This window comes from Anopheles stephensi, chromosome 3, assembly GCF_013141755.1.
Source record: "Anopheles stephensi strain Indian chromosome 3, UCI_ANSTEP_V1.0, whole genome shotgun sequence".
Taxonomy (NCBI): domain Eukaryota; kingdom Metazoa; phylum Arthropoda; class Insecta; order Diptera; family Culicidae; genus Anopheles; species Anopheles stephensi.
In genome coordinates, this window is record NC_050203.1 from 25,944,552 (window position 1) to 25,959,065 (window position 14,514).

The window sequence follows — 14,514 nt, forward strand, 5'->3', positions numbered from 1 at the left end:
CGTAAGTGTATTTTCATACCGTCCCATGTCTTGCGGGGTGTAGGAGATGTTATGAAACTTTCTCCAATTACCTTGACGCTGTGTCCATAATCCAACGCGGGGAAAAAATTGCATTATTCAATTTAAAGTTCAGCTTACTTAGAATGATGTTGTAGTTTTTTTGCGGGGAATTGTGTTGATTAACCGAATGAAATTTATGTCTCCTCACTGGATATGACTTCGTTTACGAGCTTGGGAAAATTATTCTGATGAACATGCTCTTCAATAACCCATCAAAAACCGAGTCTTGATCATCTTGATTTGACCGTTACATCGAAAAGAATGAGTATTTGGTATGAACGCTATAAAAGCGCCTGACAGTATGCAATCTGGTATGGTCACTTCTATTTCATGTTTCCTTACACATTCTCTAACAATTTATTCGGCTTTACTAAATTCTAACCAGTTTCTGTAGTTCTTCTGTCCCTTTAGTTGATCGTTCTTTAAATATTGACAAATTAAGGGCTATTTGTGTTTAGATAAAAAAAATTACCTCCGGGTCCATTTTAGGCTGTAGGAAAATGTTTGATAAGCCATCATTATCGATACTGATGAGAACTAAAATCGTATACGTCTTAAACATCGCAGAGACACGAGAAATAGAAACGTTTTCCAATAAAAAACTACAAATAGCCCAATGTTGGATACAGCCGAGTAAAAACAGGTTAAACATGTGTTCAATAGAAATATGTTTGGTTGCCGATCGAAATAAATAAGTACACGATACAATGTAAAAGTCCATAAATAGAAACCATTAATTTTATCTTTTAAGCACCTTTTATCCAATCCAAATATACTAATTTTTACCTTGCCTGAAAGTATGCAACCAACAATACAATTGTCTCTTTGTCAGGCTTTTAAGAAGCCTTATGGTATTAAGATATTATTTTAAATCCAATCCAATAAGTTTGATAAGAATAATATCAAAAAATCTGTTAATTAATCCTTTCAAGCTAAATCTGCAAAAGGTACATCTAGCCAGGAAAGCCAGCCATAGCAAGCAAAGCCCTGTGAAAGTCTTAAGTCCTCTGGTTTTCTGGCCTCAAGCGCTCTATCAATGTGGATAAATAAACAAACCGTTACAATTACGAGCATAAACTTGGAGGTCAGTCAAGCACCTTTTTTTTTTATTTGGAAAAACTGCATTATTTGATATTGCTCGAATGATGTATACAACTCATCGATTATTTGAAGGCAATGTACTAAAATAAAGCTATTAGATAGCTTAAAGGTGTTTTAAGCATCTTTCTCTCAAAGCAGATAAAGTTTAACATCCTTCTAAGTTATAGCAATGTTCGAGTCTTAATTGGACTAATAATACATGGACTAATAGCATGCTCCAAGTCAATTGGAGTTCTAACAGAAGTGTTGTATTTAAATTCTCAAAAATACTTCAGCTATCAAAGCTCCGTCAGAATAGTGGACCATCATAATACAATCAATAAAAACCAAAACAAAAGTCAAATTTCGGACAGTTACAGTACTATTTGGTAAGAAATACATACAGCAAGCTCATTAAGTTTGTTTGAATTATTATTTTAATATTTATTTACAAAATCGGACTCCATCCACCGTTCGATCAGCTAGAATTTCTAGAGGCAAATATGATTCTTTCTTAAACTACTAAACTCTTAGTGTTGCGATAGTACTCAATGAGTAAGATAACGCTACTGCACTTGCGCGCATTCACTTCGTTCCAAGTGGCATGCTCTTTCGATTACTAGAACCCGAAAAGAAGCTACTACGATCGCCATCGTCATCATCATCATCATTATCGTCATAAGAGAGTTTGTTTTTCACATTAGCTTAGCTTCTTCTCAATCGCCACGATTGGGGCGCTACACGAGCTCAATCGATCGAGTCGAATAATTGCACTTTTTATCGCAAATAGTAGTATAAAGGTCTGTGGGCCGGTCGGCCGGTAGTTGTAGTGTCCTTCGAGCGTTTCCTTTGTGTGTTGAAACAAATGTAGGGCAGTTTTTAGTACGAGGCTTTCCTGTCTGCTGACACGGATATCTTGAGTAGATATCCTTCGATCGCTTGCCTACTACCGCTTTCTACCGTTACAGGCTAGTCGAGTTCTTACTTTGTGCTAAGGTACGTCACGTTTTTACCTCTCTTTTAAGTTTCATCACGATCATACTAAGCGATAACTTCGGCAGAAGAAGAATACACTACGGCACTACTAATTTAGAAAACTTATGTATCTGTTCCCAATTGTTGCGCATCTTTGTGTGTGAGTTTTTGAGTGAGAATCGTACCTCCTCCTTGCTATGCTTAGTATTTTTTGTTTCAGTTCTTTTGCTGGTTTGCTGGTGCCCGCTTGGAGTAGACGGCACCGTGCTTGATATGGTGTTTCTGCATGCCCTGCACGATCGACGCGATCCCATCGCTCTCTAACGTCCATAGTAGCTACAGCAGATGGACGATCGTGGTACTCGCTGCGTCGGCAAACCGGATATTCCTCGCAGATAGGTGTAGGAGACGGGCCGTCGCAGTATCTTCTTCGGTGGTGGTTTACTGGATTCTTTGCTTATTCGCTCACCACCATTCCCGGACGATCCGTTGTTCGCGCTGTTTGTGCTGAACAGTGAACACTTGGACTCGGCCCTCGACTCGCGTCCCTTCATGTGGATCAAATTGTTCACCGAGCTGTTGCTGCACGATAGTGACCGCGACCGGATCGGTGCATTGATCGCAAGACTCTCCAGCAACCTCAGCACCGATGACCGTCTTGACTTTCGCCTGTTTTCCTTCGTACCTTCCGCACTGCCCGGTTCACCTTCGTCACCGCCATCTTCGCCGCCATCATCACCACGTTTCGGGACGCCACTAACGCCCGAATCACTGGACGCACTGGACAGGGCGAGGTTGGACAGCTGTAGCTGTAGTTTGCGTTCATCGTGCCCTTTGCCGGATGGCTGATCCCGCTCCCGATCACTGATCGACGAGCAGGAATCGACGGACGAGCTGCGCGAGTCCTCATCACCCTGCACACCCAACTGATCCAGATCCTCATCGTTAGACTTTAGGCTTATCTTGCGATAGACACTCTTGAAGAAGCTGAACGACTTCTCCTTGCCCGGCGATACGGACGCCGACAGTGGCGAGACACTGCGCGTGGAAGGCGTCGGTATGTCGATGTAGAAACCGTCCATCGGTTCGGGCGTACTGCTTTCGGCATGACGTCTGTGACGTCCCGTGCCCGACACCGACAGTCCACCGTTGCTGCCCGTGTCCATCTTTTCCAGCGTCATCATCATCACGCTTTGATTTTGCACAAAAGCACCAAACACTTAGCAGTCTCCTTTTCAGTCTCTATTCTACGGATTTCTCTCCGCCGAGTGGTAGTCCTTGCAGGCTTGTTTGTCCTGTCGTTAACTGCACATAAACGCTTTATCACACACTTCAACTCATATGACACTTTCAGTTCGTTTCTTTTCTTATCACGTCTCTGTTTTTTTTTTTTTGCTTCTCCAAAATGTTTGTCTTGGCAATTTTTCCCAAACACACACTCCACAAGGTTCACGACAAAGCTCTCACACTAGTGTGCTCTCTCGGTAAGCTCAGGTTGAACTGTTGCAAACAACTGATGAAAAGTGTACGGTCACATGGTCGTCTTATATAGAGTTTTCCGGCAGCCGAAGCATCCGAACAGCATCCGAACATTTCCCAAGCTGGGCTGATTCGGGCTGGATGCTGTGGGTACCGAGCACACACAAAGTGAGAGTGAAAGCATATGGCTTCGCATTGGAAAACTTTCTCCCGCATCCGAGTTGGGCGATGCTGACGTTCGTTCGTGTCGTTGGCTGATCACGCGGACAGTCGAAGGAGTTTTGAGATTGAGCAAAAAGCAAAAGCAGCAAGTAGGAAGAATCTGGGAGAAAAAAAAACAAATCAACACTGTAGGGAGCTGTAAGGCTTCTCCAGGCCAGGAGTAAAGCCGAAGTTTCACCGAGTGGAGTAAATCGGTTTTTAGCTTCTTTACACAGTGTAGGAAAGTATTGTTGTTATGCCGCTTTCAAACGCATCTAATGCAACTGGAAAGCGTGAAGTGCAGTTGGATTGGTTGGGTGTGAATTAAAATAAGAAGATTAACGTTTGAACAACGCACAAGGAACGAGCTTTGAAATGGTAGCGCCTGAAGGTATGCAATAATGCTAAGTACTGTTGTGATGGACGCAATGTGTAGCATACCTTTAGGCGCACTTCAAGCATCACACTACCGATCGCATTTTAAACTGCTCGTTCGTTTGATTCTTCACCCAAATTGCCACAAAACTCAAACCCGTAACCTATTTAGACAAATATAGCTCCCAGCACCAGTTCCTGTGGCTTTCCAAACTAGCTGTGCCTATGTATCCCGCTGTTTTAAAGTAAAGCCGGCAAACATCGGATAATCACAAGCCCAATGGGGCTTGCTATGTTGCTGTATCTTGCTCTACCACCGCCGCGCCTATGCTCAGCAGGCTTCATATCACATTGAAATCAAGCATCCGTGATTATTTGTACCCCGCTTCCCCATCTCACCCTTCTGCACTGTGTGTCGGCACAGTAAAAGGACAACCAGTATCTCCCTCTCTCCCTTTTTACCGCAAATTATAATTTCAACTGAAAGGATGTAAGGAAGAGCGCGAAAACGCATCGCTAGTTTCGAGCCAATCATCCACCGTTGCGTAATGAGTGCGATTGACCTAATTTCAATTTGTGCAAAATAAGCCTTCAGCCACCCTCCCAGAAACTGATAAATGGTACCAGCCAAACGTGAGGGTTTCCGTGCGGGGTGGGCATAAACAACGTGCGCTTAATGTTACCAAGGGAATGCCAAATAAAGCCTTACGGTTTCTTTCTTAAAATACTAAACTGTTATAATTAGCGATTTAGCGAAGATAAATTTACGAAAGGAGGTCGTTCGGTTTTTTTCCCAAATATACACTTTAATTATGAGCTGTTTTAATTTTGGTATTTTGATGCTAGTTTAAGCCCAAAGTAAGTCATATATTCTAGGTCAATGAATGATTGTGGGAGATAGCTAAAATTAAGTGATCACACCGCACATTTGAAATTACTCTGTAGCTTTAAGATATTTGATTTACACGATTGATCCAAATTTCATACATAATTTTGGTTCATGTTTTCAGCCCATCGGTCCTCATAGATCAATTTAAAATCAAAGTGTAAAGTGATTTAAGTGAAGAATATCCTAGCAATATAGGAAGGTCAGGTCGTTCTTGCTGAGTAAAATAAAAAAAGAATATTCTTCTTTTTCCTTGCCCATTCTATGGGCTCGACTGTAGGGTGTAGTCAGTACGCGAAATCTTTTCCTGGATTGGATTTTACAAACCATATACCATGTTCCTTTCTTCTGTGGGCTGGGAGTGAGCCGGCAATAGATGCGAGAGCGCTGCCGGTCTTCACGCGGCAAGCTTCGGGGTTCGAATCCCATCTGGGCCGGATCTGTCCAGCTATGCGATATCAATGAGCCAGAAACGGCAGGCATGAAGAGGTAGTTAGGCCAGGAAAAAAGAAGACGAAGAAGAAGTCTAATGTAGTCAGATCTTCAAATCTTTTGCTGGATAGGATTTCATAAACCATGATATAAACTATGTTTCTTTAGTGTACTAGTGTTGTGGGTGACTATTGATCATGCTTTATACCTAGGTACTGATGAGAGTTATCACTGAAGAAAGTTAACGTAGCTGATGGATACATTAACGCCATCAATCCATCTCAGTTTTTTCGTACCACGCCCTTCTGCCCATTGTCCAGATTATCGTACTTTGGAACTTAGCTTAGAAGATTTCGTGAGTTTTTAGCAGAAACCATGCATCGGAGGTTGTCTTTGAACAGACTATAAACATTATCTAGCTTCATTTCACGACTTTTATTTTGAGTGACGAAGTTTCCTCAGGCTGTAGAATGACCGATTGGCTGCCAACAGCCCTTGTGCGTAACTTAATTTAATATTGTTATTTGATTGCTCCAATTAATGTTTCTATCTGAACAAGGCATCTCTATATCTCCTTATATCTATCTAGTTTTGGGACTAAGTGTAACAACAAAACACAAAATTCATATTTTCAGGCGCAATACCTTTCTAATGCCTGTTAGATGTTTTAATATTACAACAGTTTGATTAGCCTTTTCTCTACGTTTTCGCTATGAGTTACAGGTGTAATCGTTGCAAATACTCTCAAAAACGGCCATTTTCATTCACACATTCGTAACATGTGTGCTAATGCTCAACGTGACTTTCAGTGACGCTTGATGTACGATCACCTGCACCACCCATCCACAAGGTGAAATAGCAACAATGGTCCACTGGTAGGCGTTGCTCCTACAACACAAAAAAAAGTGTCTTTTGTCTTCCCATGTTTTTTTTTTGTTCAACCCTTTCTCATTCATTCATCAAAACTTACACAGCTAACAAAACCAACGTCAAACTGGCGTACCCGCTCGTACCTATACGCCACCATTGCGCTAACAACCGGCACCAAGGGACAAAATAAATGTTTCCTCCCCACTTTTCAGCGGAAAACGTTTGTCCTTTGAATGGGCCATGTGATTCCATTATATAATTTAGAAACTGTACTCACAAGTACGTCAAACACTATTGCCTGTTTACGCCGCCTGCTTGCTTCTCCCGACACCGTAAATCAAACATTGCAGGTCCTCGCGGGACTCTGGTGTACGCCATCACACCTCCCAGTACAATCCCGGGGCTTCCGGGGCTGCCGGGGGAGAGGAAAACTTTTCGTTCACACCAACAGGGCGTTTTACAGTTTCCCGGAAAATCTTGGCCAGGCCGGGATGGTGAGAATGGGTGGCCCTGTTCTCACGTGCACACCCGACTCACGTGGACACTCAAAATGGAAGCCAAACGGCAGTAACCGGCGCTGGTGTAAAATAGGGACTTTACAGGATTTGTAACGTTTCGGAAAAAAACAAGGGAAAAATTAGCACCTCACCGGGAAGCCGGGAGGAAGTGGACGAGGATCACTCGGCGCTCACGCTTCAACTGGTGGAACCGTGACATGGTTCCACATGGCATCAAACAGGAAACCATAACGAGCGGTTAGTTTTATAACACAAGTTTCTTTATTTTGCACATCACATTAATACACGAAATCGGACAGAACTGCAACTGGATTCTGATAATAGGGTATCGCTTGATATTCGGTGACGGTGTTAATCCCGGCCGATTGTGGCATCACGGCTTGGTACGAGAACACGGGTGCAACACCCGTTGGAACAGCTACGGCCACTCCCGGAGAAGCGGCAACACCGAACGGAACTGCATACGTCACGGTGGGTGCTAGTACTGCAGCCGGCTTACAGTTCACCACGGCCAACAGACAAAGGAACAGGAACTAGCCAAAAAATGAAACAGCGAATGAACGTGAACAAAGGATTAGCTTTAAGGATCCGATCCGATCAACTGGTCCTAAACCTCTCCCCGACACTACTTACACTTCTCATCGTACTCAAAAACCCAACAAAACGGATCTCCACAGACCAATGACACGGGACAGTGTTGCCGGTGTTATGCCGTTGACCCCTGCAAGCGTATGCACTTTTTATAGCGTTTCGCGTGGCGTTCGGTAAACATTGTCCAGCAGCAGCGAATCAAATCGGTGATAAATCATTCGAACCAGATCGGTGCTCATCTCTCTAGCTCACCCGAGCATACCCGGTTCCCCCGGTCTTCTGTATGTAAAAGATGGCGCCGGTTCTTTACGCCGTTCTTTCCCGCTTATGGCCTCTTCCTGCGCTGGTGTCAGGGTAATTGCCGATTATCATATCTCGAGAGCAAGTCTGCATCCTTCTTCATCGGGCGGAGAACCGTTGTTTACGCAACAATAATCACACACAATCGATCGATGGCGAGCAGCAATCTGCAAAGAGCTGGTTGACATTGAACTAGGTCCAGGGCCGGACTCGGCAACATTGCAGCATCGTACCGCCGATCATATGATATAGTGCCCTCAATTATGATGGAAGGAAGGAGGGGTGCGATGAGGGGATAGTTGATTCCGCGATGGACGCAATGGGTGTATGACAATGTAGTTGACGCATCGGGAGGCTCGTTGCCGTACATTGACCCGAAATCGATGAGCCCTTTCGATGCGGCGTCGAAGCGAACGAACGGACGTGTGAGTAATGTGTACAGCCGTGCATTAAATGTGCTGTTTGCGCTGGGCGAATAGGTACGTTGCACCTAAGATTAAATGAAGTAAGGTGCCGTACAAACGCTGTAATTAGTATTACGACACAGGAATGAGCTTTAGCGTATGCTGATGTGTCGGTTTTTGTTGAGTAATGATAGGAGGCTTATCCAATTTTTTTTTTTACATGTTAAAATGTTCTATTGGTACCTGCTAAAATGGACTTTTTCCTGCTTTTAATTTTACATGTATTATTTATGATATTTTGTCAGTTTTCTGGTCTCTGTGGATCTTATTGACATAAAACTGGTTAATTAGTTTAAAGTTCGAAGGAGCGATCTGGAAGAGATTTGATATAATTTCTAGGCTCTAACCGATCTCTAAAGAGGTTACTGTGTTTCCCTTCACCTAGAGCCGGACGAGTCCATTACAAACATTTACCATGTCCTTCACCTGCATAGTTCAGGCTTACTGACCTTGACAAATCTACAGGATCTCAGGAGTTTATGGAACCTTCCGGATGCACGGTTTCTGATTAATAAGTTAATTTAATTTAACCATCTTCTTTATTTTAAATGACCAAATAATTTGCCCATGTTAGAAAAAAAGATCTTCACAACGTGAAATCCGAGCGCATCGAATTGCTTCATTATAACCAAAAATAACGACCAATTTAAAAAATACCACAGCTAACAATTTGAAGCGAAAGCACCCGCCCACTGTGCCGGAGATGTCTGTACTAAAATTAGAACGAACGTTTTTTAGTACACCGGAATTTTAGTTCAATTCAAACCGGTGAAGAAATCTGCATCTAGTGCTCATCGGGCTTTCCCGTCCGCGTTGTTGATCGGTACAAAATGAGTAAAAATATGGAAAGCGAAGAAACAAATACGTCCGAATCAGGTAAATCGCTGTTTAAGTAATTGTTTTCTTCAAATCTGACCTAAATTTACAATTCCTGCTTGCAGACTTCCAACCACAAACACTATCACACCAGATGATACTTTTCTTCTACCACCGGCAAGCCATCGCTCGTGATTCGTGGGACATTAGCTTCTGGGAAACGTTCCGCACCAACCATCCCGAGGTGGAGCAAGACGCAAAAGCACTGCGTTCGCACTTTTTCCACGTAGTTATGCGAAATGCTAGCGAACTGGATGGTCTACCGTATGCGGTGGTTCAGTACATCAATCCACTCTTTAACCGGATCCGGGAGGATGTGCTAGAGTTCCGGGACCTTGTCGAAGGGACCGATTACGTGTACGATCAAGAGCCGAAGGATGTGCCGGCCGGGAATGGTAGCAGCGCAATGCCACCGCTGAATCTGCAGACAACATGCGGTCCAGTGAACCTTGCTTCAACATCCCGCTCGACCAAACGTTACCTAAGTCCGAGTCCCGAGCAGGTCAGGAACTTTGTCGCTGCGGAGCTTAGCGAAATACTTTGGACGGCAGAGGAACGGCGCACACAAGCGTCCTCCCTGAGCATTAACGAGTGTATGTATCGGATGGCTCTGTTGACGAAGAAGCGGATTCCGCTGATCAGCTGCATCGAACCCGGCATGGCATGCTACGACCGTTTACGGAAGGCAGGTTTGGTGGAGGTGCTATCGCAGGATGATGATGGACCACAAAGCGATACGGAAGAATCTACTCCAGAGTTTCAACAGGCTGGTGCTGCTTCAACACCCATTCCGAAGACCGGTCAACGGCAACAGCACAGTGAGAGTCCGGCTGCTGGGAGTATTATTCGTAAGAAAAATTACGATTCCATTCTGCGGCACGTTCGAAGCAAGCCGCGTAGAGGTGGATTAAAATGAGCGGGATTGTAGTTAGACTATTGCAACCATTGCTCTTCGGTAGAGCATAACTGCCGAGTTCTTCAGTTCCTATTAATTTACACGCCGAACCTAAGGCCAAGATGAATTGTATTACATGAGCTTGAATAAAGGCAGAGTTACCACGCAACTACAGTTTGTTCACATTTTAACGAACACAGTTCGCTGAGTTTATTCACAAAAACCGAATGAAAAAGGTACGACCAGTTTTCAATCTCTTCGTTTCACAGTTTCTGCCTTTGTCCTTGCCTATATTCCTCGCGACCACGGGAGCATTAGTGAGGTGATGCAAATGTGGATGTGTTGTGGAACGATGAAAACTATTTCCCAATTGTGTTTCCCACCACAAGGGTGGAAAATGAAAAAAAAACCGATGATGCACTCCGGAAAGGGTAACCGTGAGATGAGGGAACACACACTCCCCGGCTAGGACACTCCTTACACATTAAATTAGTCTTCAAGATGGATGGTTGAGCGGGGCGAACCCGCGCTACTACCGCCAGCAACAGGAAAATCGGTTGCTAAAGCACATCTGCTGCTGTCTGCTGCCTGCTGGCTCCTGCCGCACACACCGTCGGCGGGATTTAGTTCACCTTCTTCGTCGATTTGCCCATCGCTTCGTACTTCGACTTTGAGCTGTACCACATCGCGTACGGGATGGCGAGGGACGGTAGCGTCAGGAACGCGAACGCTAGCCAATCGAGGTAGTGCGAGCTGAACTGCTTGTTGAACTGTGCTTCGGCCACAATAGCACCCTCACCCGGTTCGGAGCTGATCGAGAACTGGGGCTCGGTCGCATCTTCCGTCGCCATGTAGTTGACCTCGGCAGCGGTGAAGTTCAGATAGCCGTACGTTTTCGGCCGCACCACAACGATGTGCGTTACGTTGGTCTGGGGTGCGATGCGATCGATCGAGGCCGACAGCTGTCCACCGACCACTTCAAACACTTCCGGATGGAATCCATTGTCGACTGTATTGAAAAACGGGAAAAGAGAGCAGGTTAGACTACTTGCACACTCCCGCAGCTAACCGGCTTCTCTTACTTACCCAAGCGAACGTTCACGGCCGGTCCGGATCCAACATTGTACAGCGTATACTTTACGACGATATCCCGTGCTTCGACCAGATATTTGTTCAGGATGTGCTTGGAAACCAGCAGACGGGCCGTGTTTTCTTCGTTGGCCAAACCAAGTTGGCTCACGGCAAGCAGCGCCAGCAGAGCGTACAGGAAGCTTTTCATCGTTGCTGTTCGGTTGCGGGACAAAAACACGTTCGATTATCACCTAGCACATTCACGTTTGACTCACGCACTACACTAGCGTCGGTTTAGGTTTACTTACCAACTTAAACGGTACTATGCCGAAAAACGGGCAAATGTGAATGCTTTCCTGCTTCGTGCGGCACGAACTTACACGTTGGTGAGAAATAATGTTATGTTGGCATACCGATTTCACTGGCCAAGTTCCAACACATCGAACGAAGCGCACAGTGGTCGGTCAGTGTACCATTTTGACGTTTGACAGCTTGACACAAGCGATCCGAACACAAATGTCACTTTTTGTGTTTATTTTTGTTTAACTTTTGCAAAAAGCCTTAATTTTACAAATATCAAAGCATGATTGAAAAAATGCCGTCTAAAAGAACGTAATTAAATCCCAAAAATAGGAAAACATCCTTCATTTTATCAAAAAACTTTGATGACCGGCAATTCGTAAATGTAGTCAAGGTTCTTAGAGAACCTTCACCGTTTTATTTTGATTATTTCATCACAATTTAATTTCCTGTTCCCATTTTGCTTGAACAATATTTCGTATTCTTTCCATTTACAACGATTTTCTTGTAAATTCGTTCTATCACCTCGGATTACAGTTTAGCAAACGAACCCTTCCACCAACACCTATCTACCGACCTTGGCACGGCGTTTGTTATCATCTCGTCAAGAACAAACGCAAAGTTGATAAACTGTCTTCTTACGACCTTGACTGAAGGTGATTTCAAATAGAAAGGAGTTTTTCGGATCTCAGAAGCGGCCGTGCTTTCCTGCTTATCTCCTGAACACAACTGGACGGAACGGGTCTTGAGTACTGCCACTTCATACAGTCGGTTTATTAGCTCGGAACCTCGCGGGTCGACTTTACAGCGTGAAGCATTCGAAACAGATTTACAGTGCAGCGGCAGTCTTCAGATCAATCGGCATCAACATGAGCGTTAAGATCGAAACTGTGGCAACCACCCCGTTCGAGGGTCAAAAGCCTGGCACCAGTGGTCTACGGAAGAAGGTAAGAACATCTACAACCTGCTACCCGATCTGCTTACATAGCGCTGGGCTAATATCACACGCTCCTTGCAGGTAAAAGTGTTCACCCAGAAGAACTACACCGAAAACTTTGTCCAATGCATCCTGGACGCAAACGGTCCAGCCCTGGCCGGTTCCACGCTCGTGCTCGGCGGTGACGGTCGTTACTTCTGCAAGGAAGCCTCCGAGCTGATCGTACGTCTCTGTGCCGCCAACGGTGTGCGCAAGATTCTGCTCGGCCAAAACGGTATCCTTTCCACGCCCGCCGTATCGAGCTTGATCCGCCGGCACAAGGCACTGGGTGGCATTGTGCTGACCGCTTCACACAACCCGGGCGGTCCGGAGAATGATTTCGGCATCAAGTTTAACTGCGAAAACGGTGGACCGGCGCCGGACGCTTTCACGAACAAAATCTATGCCCTGTCGGGTGAAATTAAGCAGTACAAAATAGCGCCCGTCACGGTCGATGTCGGTAAGGTGGGCGTGACGAATGCTGAGGTGGACGGAAAACCGTTCACGGTCGAGGTGATTGACTCCGTGTCGGACTACGTGCTGCTGATGAAGGAAATCTTTGACTTTGAGCAGTTGAGCGGCTTTGTGAGTGGCAAATCACGGCCCGGTGGTGCACCGCTCAAGATGCGTATCGATTCGATGAACGGTGTAACGGGCAGCTACGTGAACGAGATCTTCGTTAACTGTCTGGGTGCGTCGAAGGATGGTGTCGTCCACACGACCCCGCTGCCCGACTTTGGTGGACTGCATCCAGATCCTAATTTGACGTACGCGAAGGATCTGGTCGATACGGTACGGGCGGGCGATTACGACATTGGTGCGGCGTTCGATGGTGACGGTGATCGTAACATGATCATCGGTCGCAAAGCGTTCTTCGTAACACCGAGCGATTCGTTGGCCGTGATCGCGCACTACCTGGAGTGCATTCCGTACTTCAAGCGTAATGGTGTGCAGGGCCTGGCCCGCAGCATGCCGACCGCTTCCGCCGTTGACCGTGTGGCGGAAGCACTGGGCAAGGAGATGTTTGAGGTGCCGACCGGCTGGAAGTACTTTGGCAATCTGATGGATGCTGGCCGTTTGTGTCTGTGCGGTGAGGAAAGCTTCGGCACCGGATCCAATCATATCCGCGAGAAGGATGGTGTGTGGGCCGTGCTCGCCTGGCTGTCGATTATGTCCCACACGGGCAAGAGTATTGAGGATATTTGTGTGGAGCACTGGAAGCGTTATGGGCGCAACTATTTCACACGCTACGATTACGAAGAGTGTTATTTGGCACCGTGCAACGAGATGATGGAAACGCTCGAGAAAACCATCACCGATCCGGCCTTTGTCGGTAAGGAGTTGAGCGCCGGTGGCAAGACGTACAAGGTGAAGCTGGGCGATAACTTTAGCTACAACGATCCGATCGATAAGTCGGTGTCGACCAAGCAAGGACTACGGATTGTGTTCACCGACGGTAGCCGTATCGTGATGCGGCTCAGCGGCACGGGCAGTTCCGGTGCTACGGTGCGGCTGTACATTGACTCGTACGAGAAGGAGAACGTGCTGGGAAGCGCGTCGGAAATGCTGAAACCCTTGATTGATATTGCACTGGAGGTTTCCAAACTGCCCAGCTTCACCGGTCGCAATGCACCGACCGTTATTACGTAAATATTAGTCTTTGAACGGTGCAATAATACAGCTCAAAAGATCGTCAGTCACTATAGTGGTGTGTGCATTTTTCAGTTGAAATTCCCTCCCAGCATGCGGAATGGGGATTGTCTCGTTACAACAGCTATTGTGTTTTTCTTTTTGTTATGGAATAGATTTTTAGGAACGTCATGTGCAAATAAAGTTGATTTTGTTTTACAGTAATACAGCGTGTGTACCTTTATGGAAAGGAAAGAACGAAAGAAACAGCCTGGAAAACCATTAAATGGCGCCAGGAGAACGGTATCATCTTGTGTTGATAGTGCAAAACAAGGAAACGTGGTGGTATAAAGCAGATAGTAAGCTGTCTCGTTCGACAAGCCGCTAATCTTCGGGTGTAATTCCGGCACGATAGCGTTTGTTTGATGAACATGCAGCAGTGCTGATTGCAGCAAAGCAAAACAAGAAGGACACAAGCATGCGCCACTTAATCGCAATTGCTTTATCACCTTTCGATCGCTGTCGTCTTTTAATAG

General features: G+C 45.5%; 4 protein-coding genes across 4 annotated transcripts; 2 read left to right on the forward strand and 2 right to left on the reverse strand.

The window, feature by feature from the left end:
• Positions 1–1,559: 1,559 nt before the first annotated feature.
• Positions 1,560–3,711, reverse strand: LOC118511442. The gene has a single exon (XM_036054541.1). It carries the CDS (start codon positions 3,300–3,302, stop codon positions 2,436–2,438), a length of 867 nt encoding a protein of 288 aa, XP_035910434.1. The 5' UTR covers positions 3,303–3,711; the 3' UTR covers positions 1,560–2,435.
• Positions 3,712–8,273: 4,562 nt separating this feature from the next.
• On the forward strand, positions 8,274–10,411 carry LOC118511445. Its single transcript, XM_036054545.1, has 2 exons — positions 8,274–9,107; positions 9,173–10,411. Exons 1-2 carry the CDS (start codon positions 9,062–9,064, stop codon positions 10,021–10,023), a joined length of 897 nt encoding a protein of 298 aa, XP_035910438.1. The 5' UTR covers positions 8,274–9,061; the 3' UTR covers positions 10,024–10,411.
• On the reverse strand, positions 10,173–11,542 carry LOC118511448 (translocon-associated protein subunit beta). The gene is made up of 3 exons (XM_036054549.1): positions 11,382–11,542; positions 11,089–11,286; positions 10,173–11,011 (listed from the first exon to the last, which is right to left on the reverse strand). The coding sequence occupies exons 2-3, from the start codon at positions 11,279–11,281 to the stop codon at positions 10,626–10,628; spliced, it is 579 nt and encodes a 192-aa protein (XP_035910442.1). The 5' UTR covers positions 11,282–11,286; positions 11,382–11,542; the 3' UTR covers positions 10,173–10,625.
• A 289-nt stretch (positions 11,543–11,831) lies between these two features.
• Positions 11,832–14,203, forward strand: LOC118511443 (phosphoglucomutase). The gene is made up of 2 exons (XM_036054543.1): positions 11,832–12,320; positions 12,392–14,203. The coding sequence occupies exons 1-2, from the start codon at positions 12,243–12,245 to the stop codon at positions 13,997–13,999; spliced, it is 1,686 nt and encodes a 561-aa protein (XP_035910436.1). The 5' UTR covers positions 11,832–12,242; the 3' UTR covers positions 14,000–14,203.
• Positions 14,204–14,514: the final 311 nt, after the last annotated feature.

Coding starts and splice junctions, on each gene's coding strand:
- LOC118511442 (XM_036054541.1), bottom strand. CDS start 3,302: ATGATGATGACGCTGGAAAAGATGGACACGGGCAGCAACGGTGGACTG.
- LOC118511445 (XM_036054545.1), top strand. CDS start 9,062: ATGAGTAAAAATATGGAAAGCGAAGAAACAAATACGTCCGAATCAG. Junction 9,108..9,172: donor AACAAATACGTCCGAATCAG/GTAAATCGCTGT, acceptor TCCTGCTTGCAG/ACTTCCAACCACAAACACTA.
- LOC118511448 (XM_036054549.1), bottom strand. CDS start 11,281: ATGAAAAGCTTCCTGTACGCTCTGCTGGCGCTGCTTGCCGTGAGCCAA. Junction 11,012..11,088: donor GGCCGTGAACGTTCGCTTGG/GTAAGTAAGAGA, acceptor TTTTCAATACAG/TCGACAATGGATTCCATCCG.
- LOC118511443 (XM_036054543.1), top strand. CDS start 12,243: ATGAGCGTTAAGATCGAAACTGTGGCAACCACCCCGTTCGAGGGTCAA. Junction 12,321..12,391: donor CCAGTGGTCTACGGAAGAAG/GTAAGAACATCT, acceptor CGCTCCTTGCAG/GTAAAAGTGTTCACCCAGAA.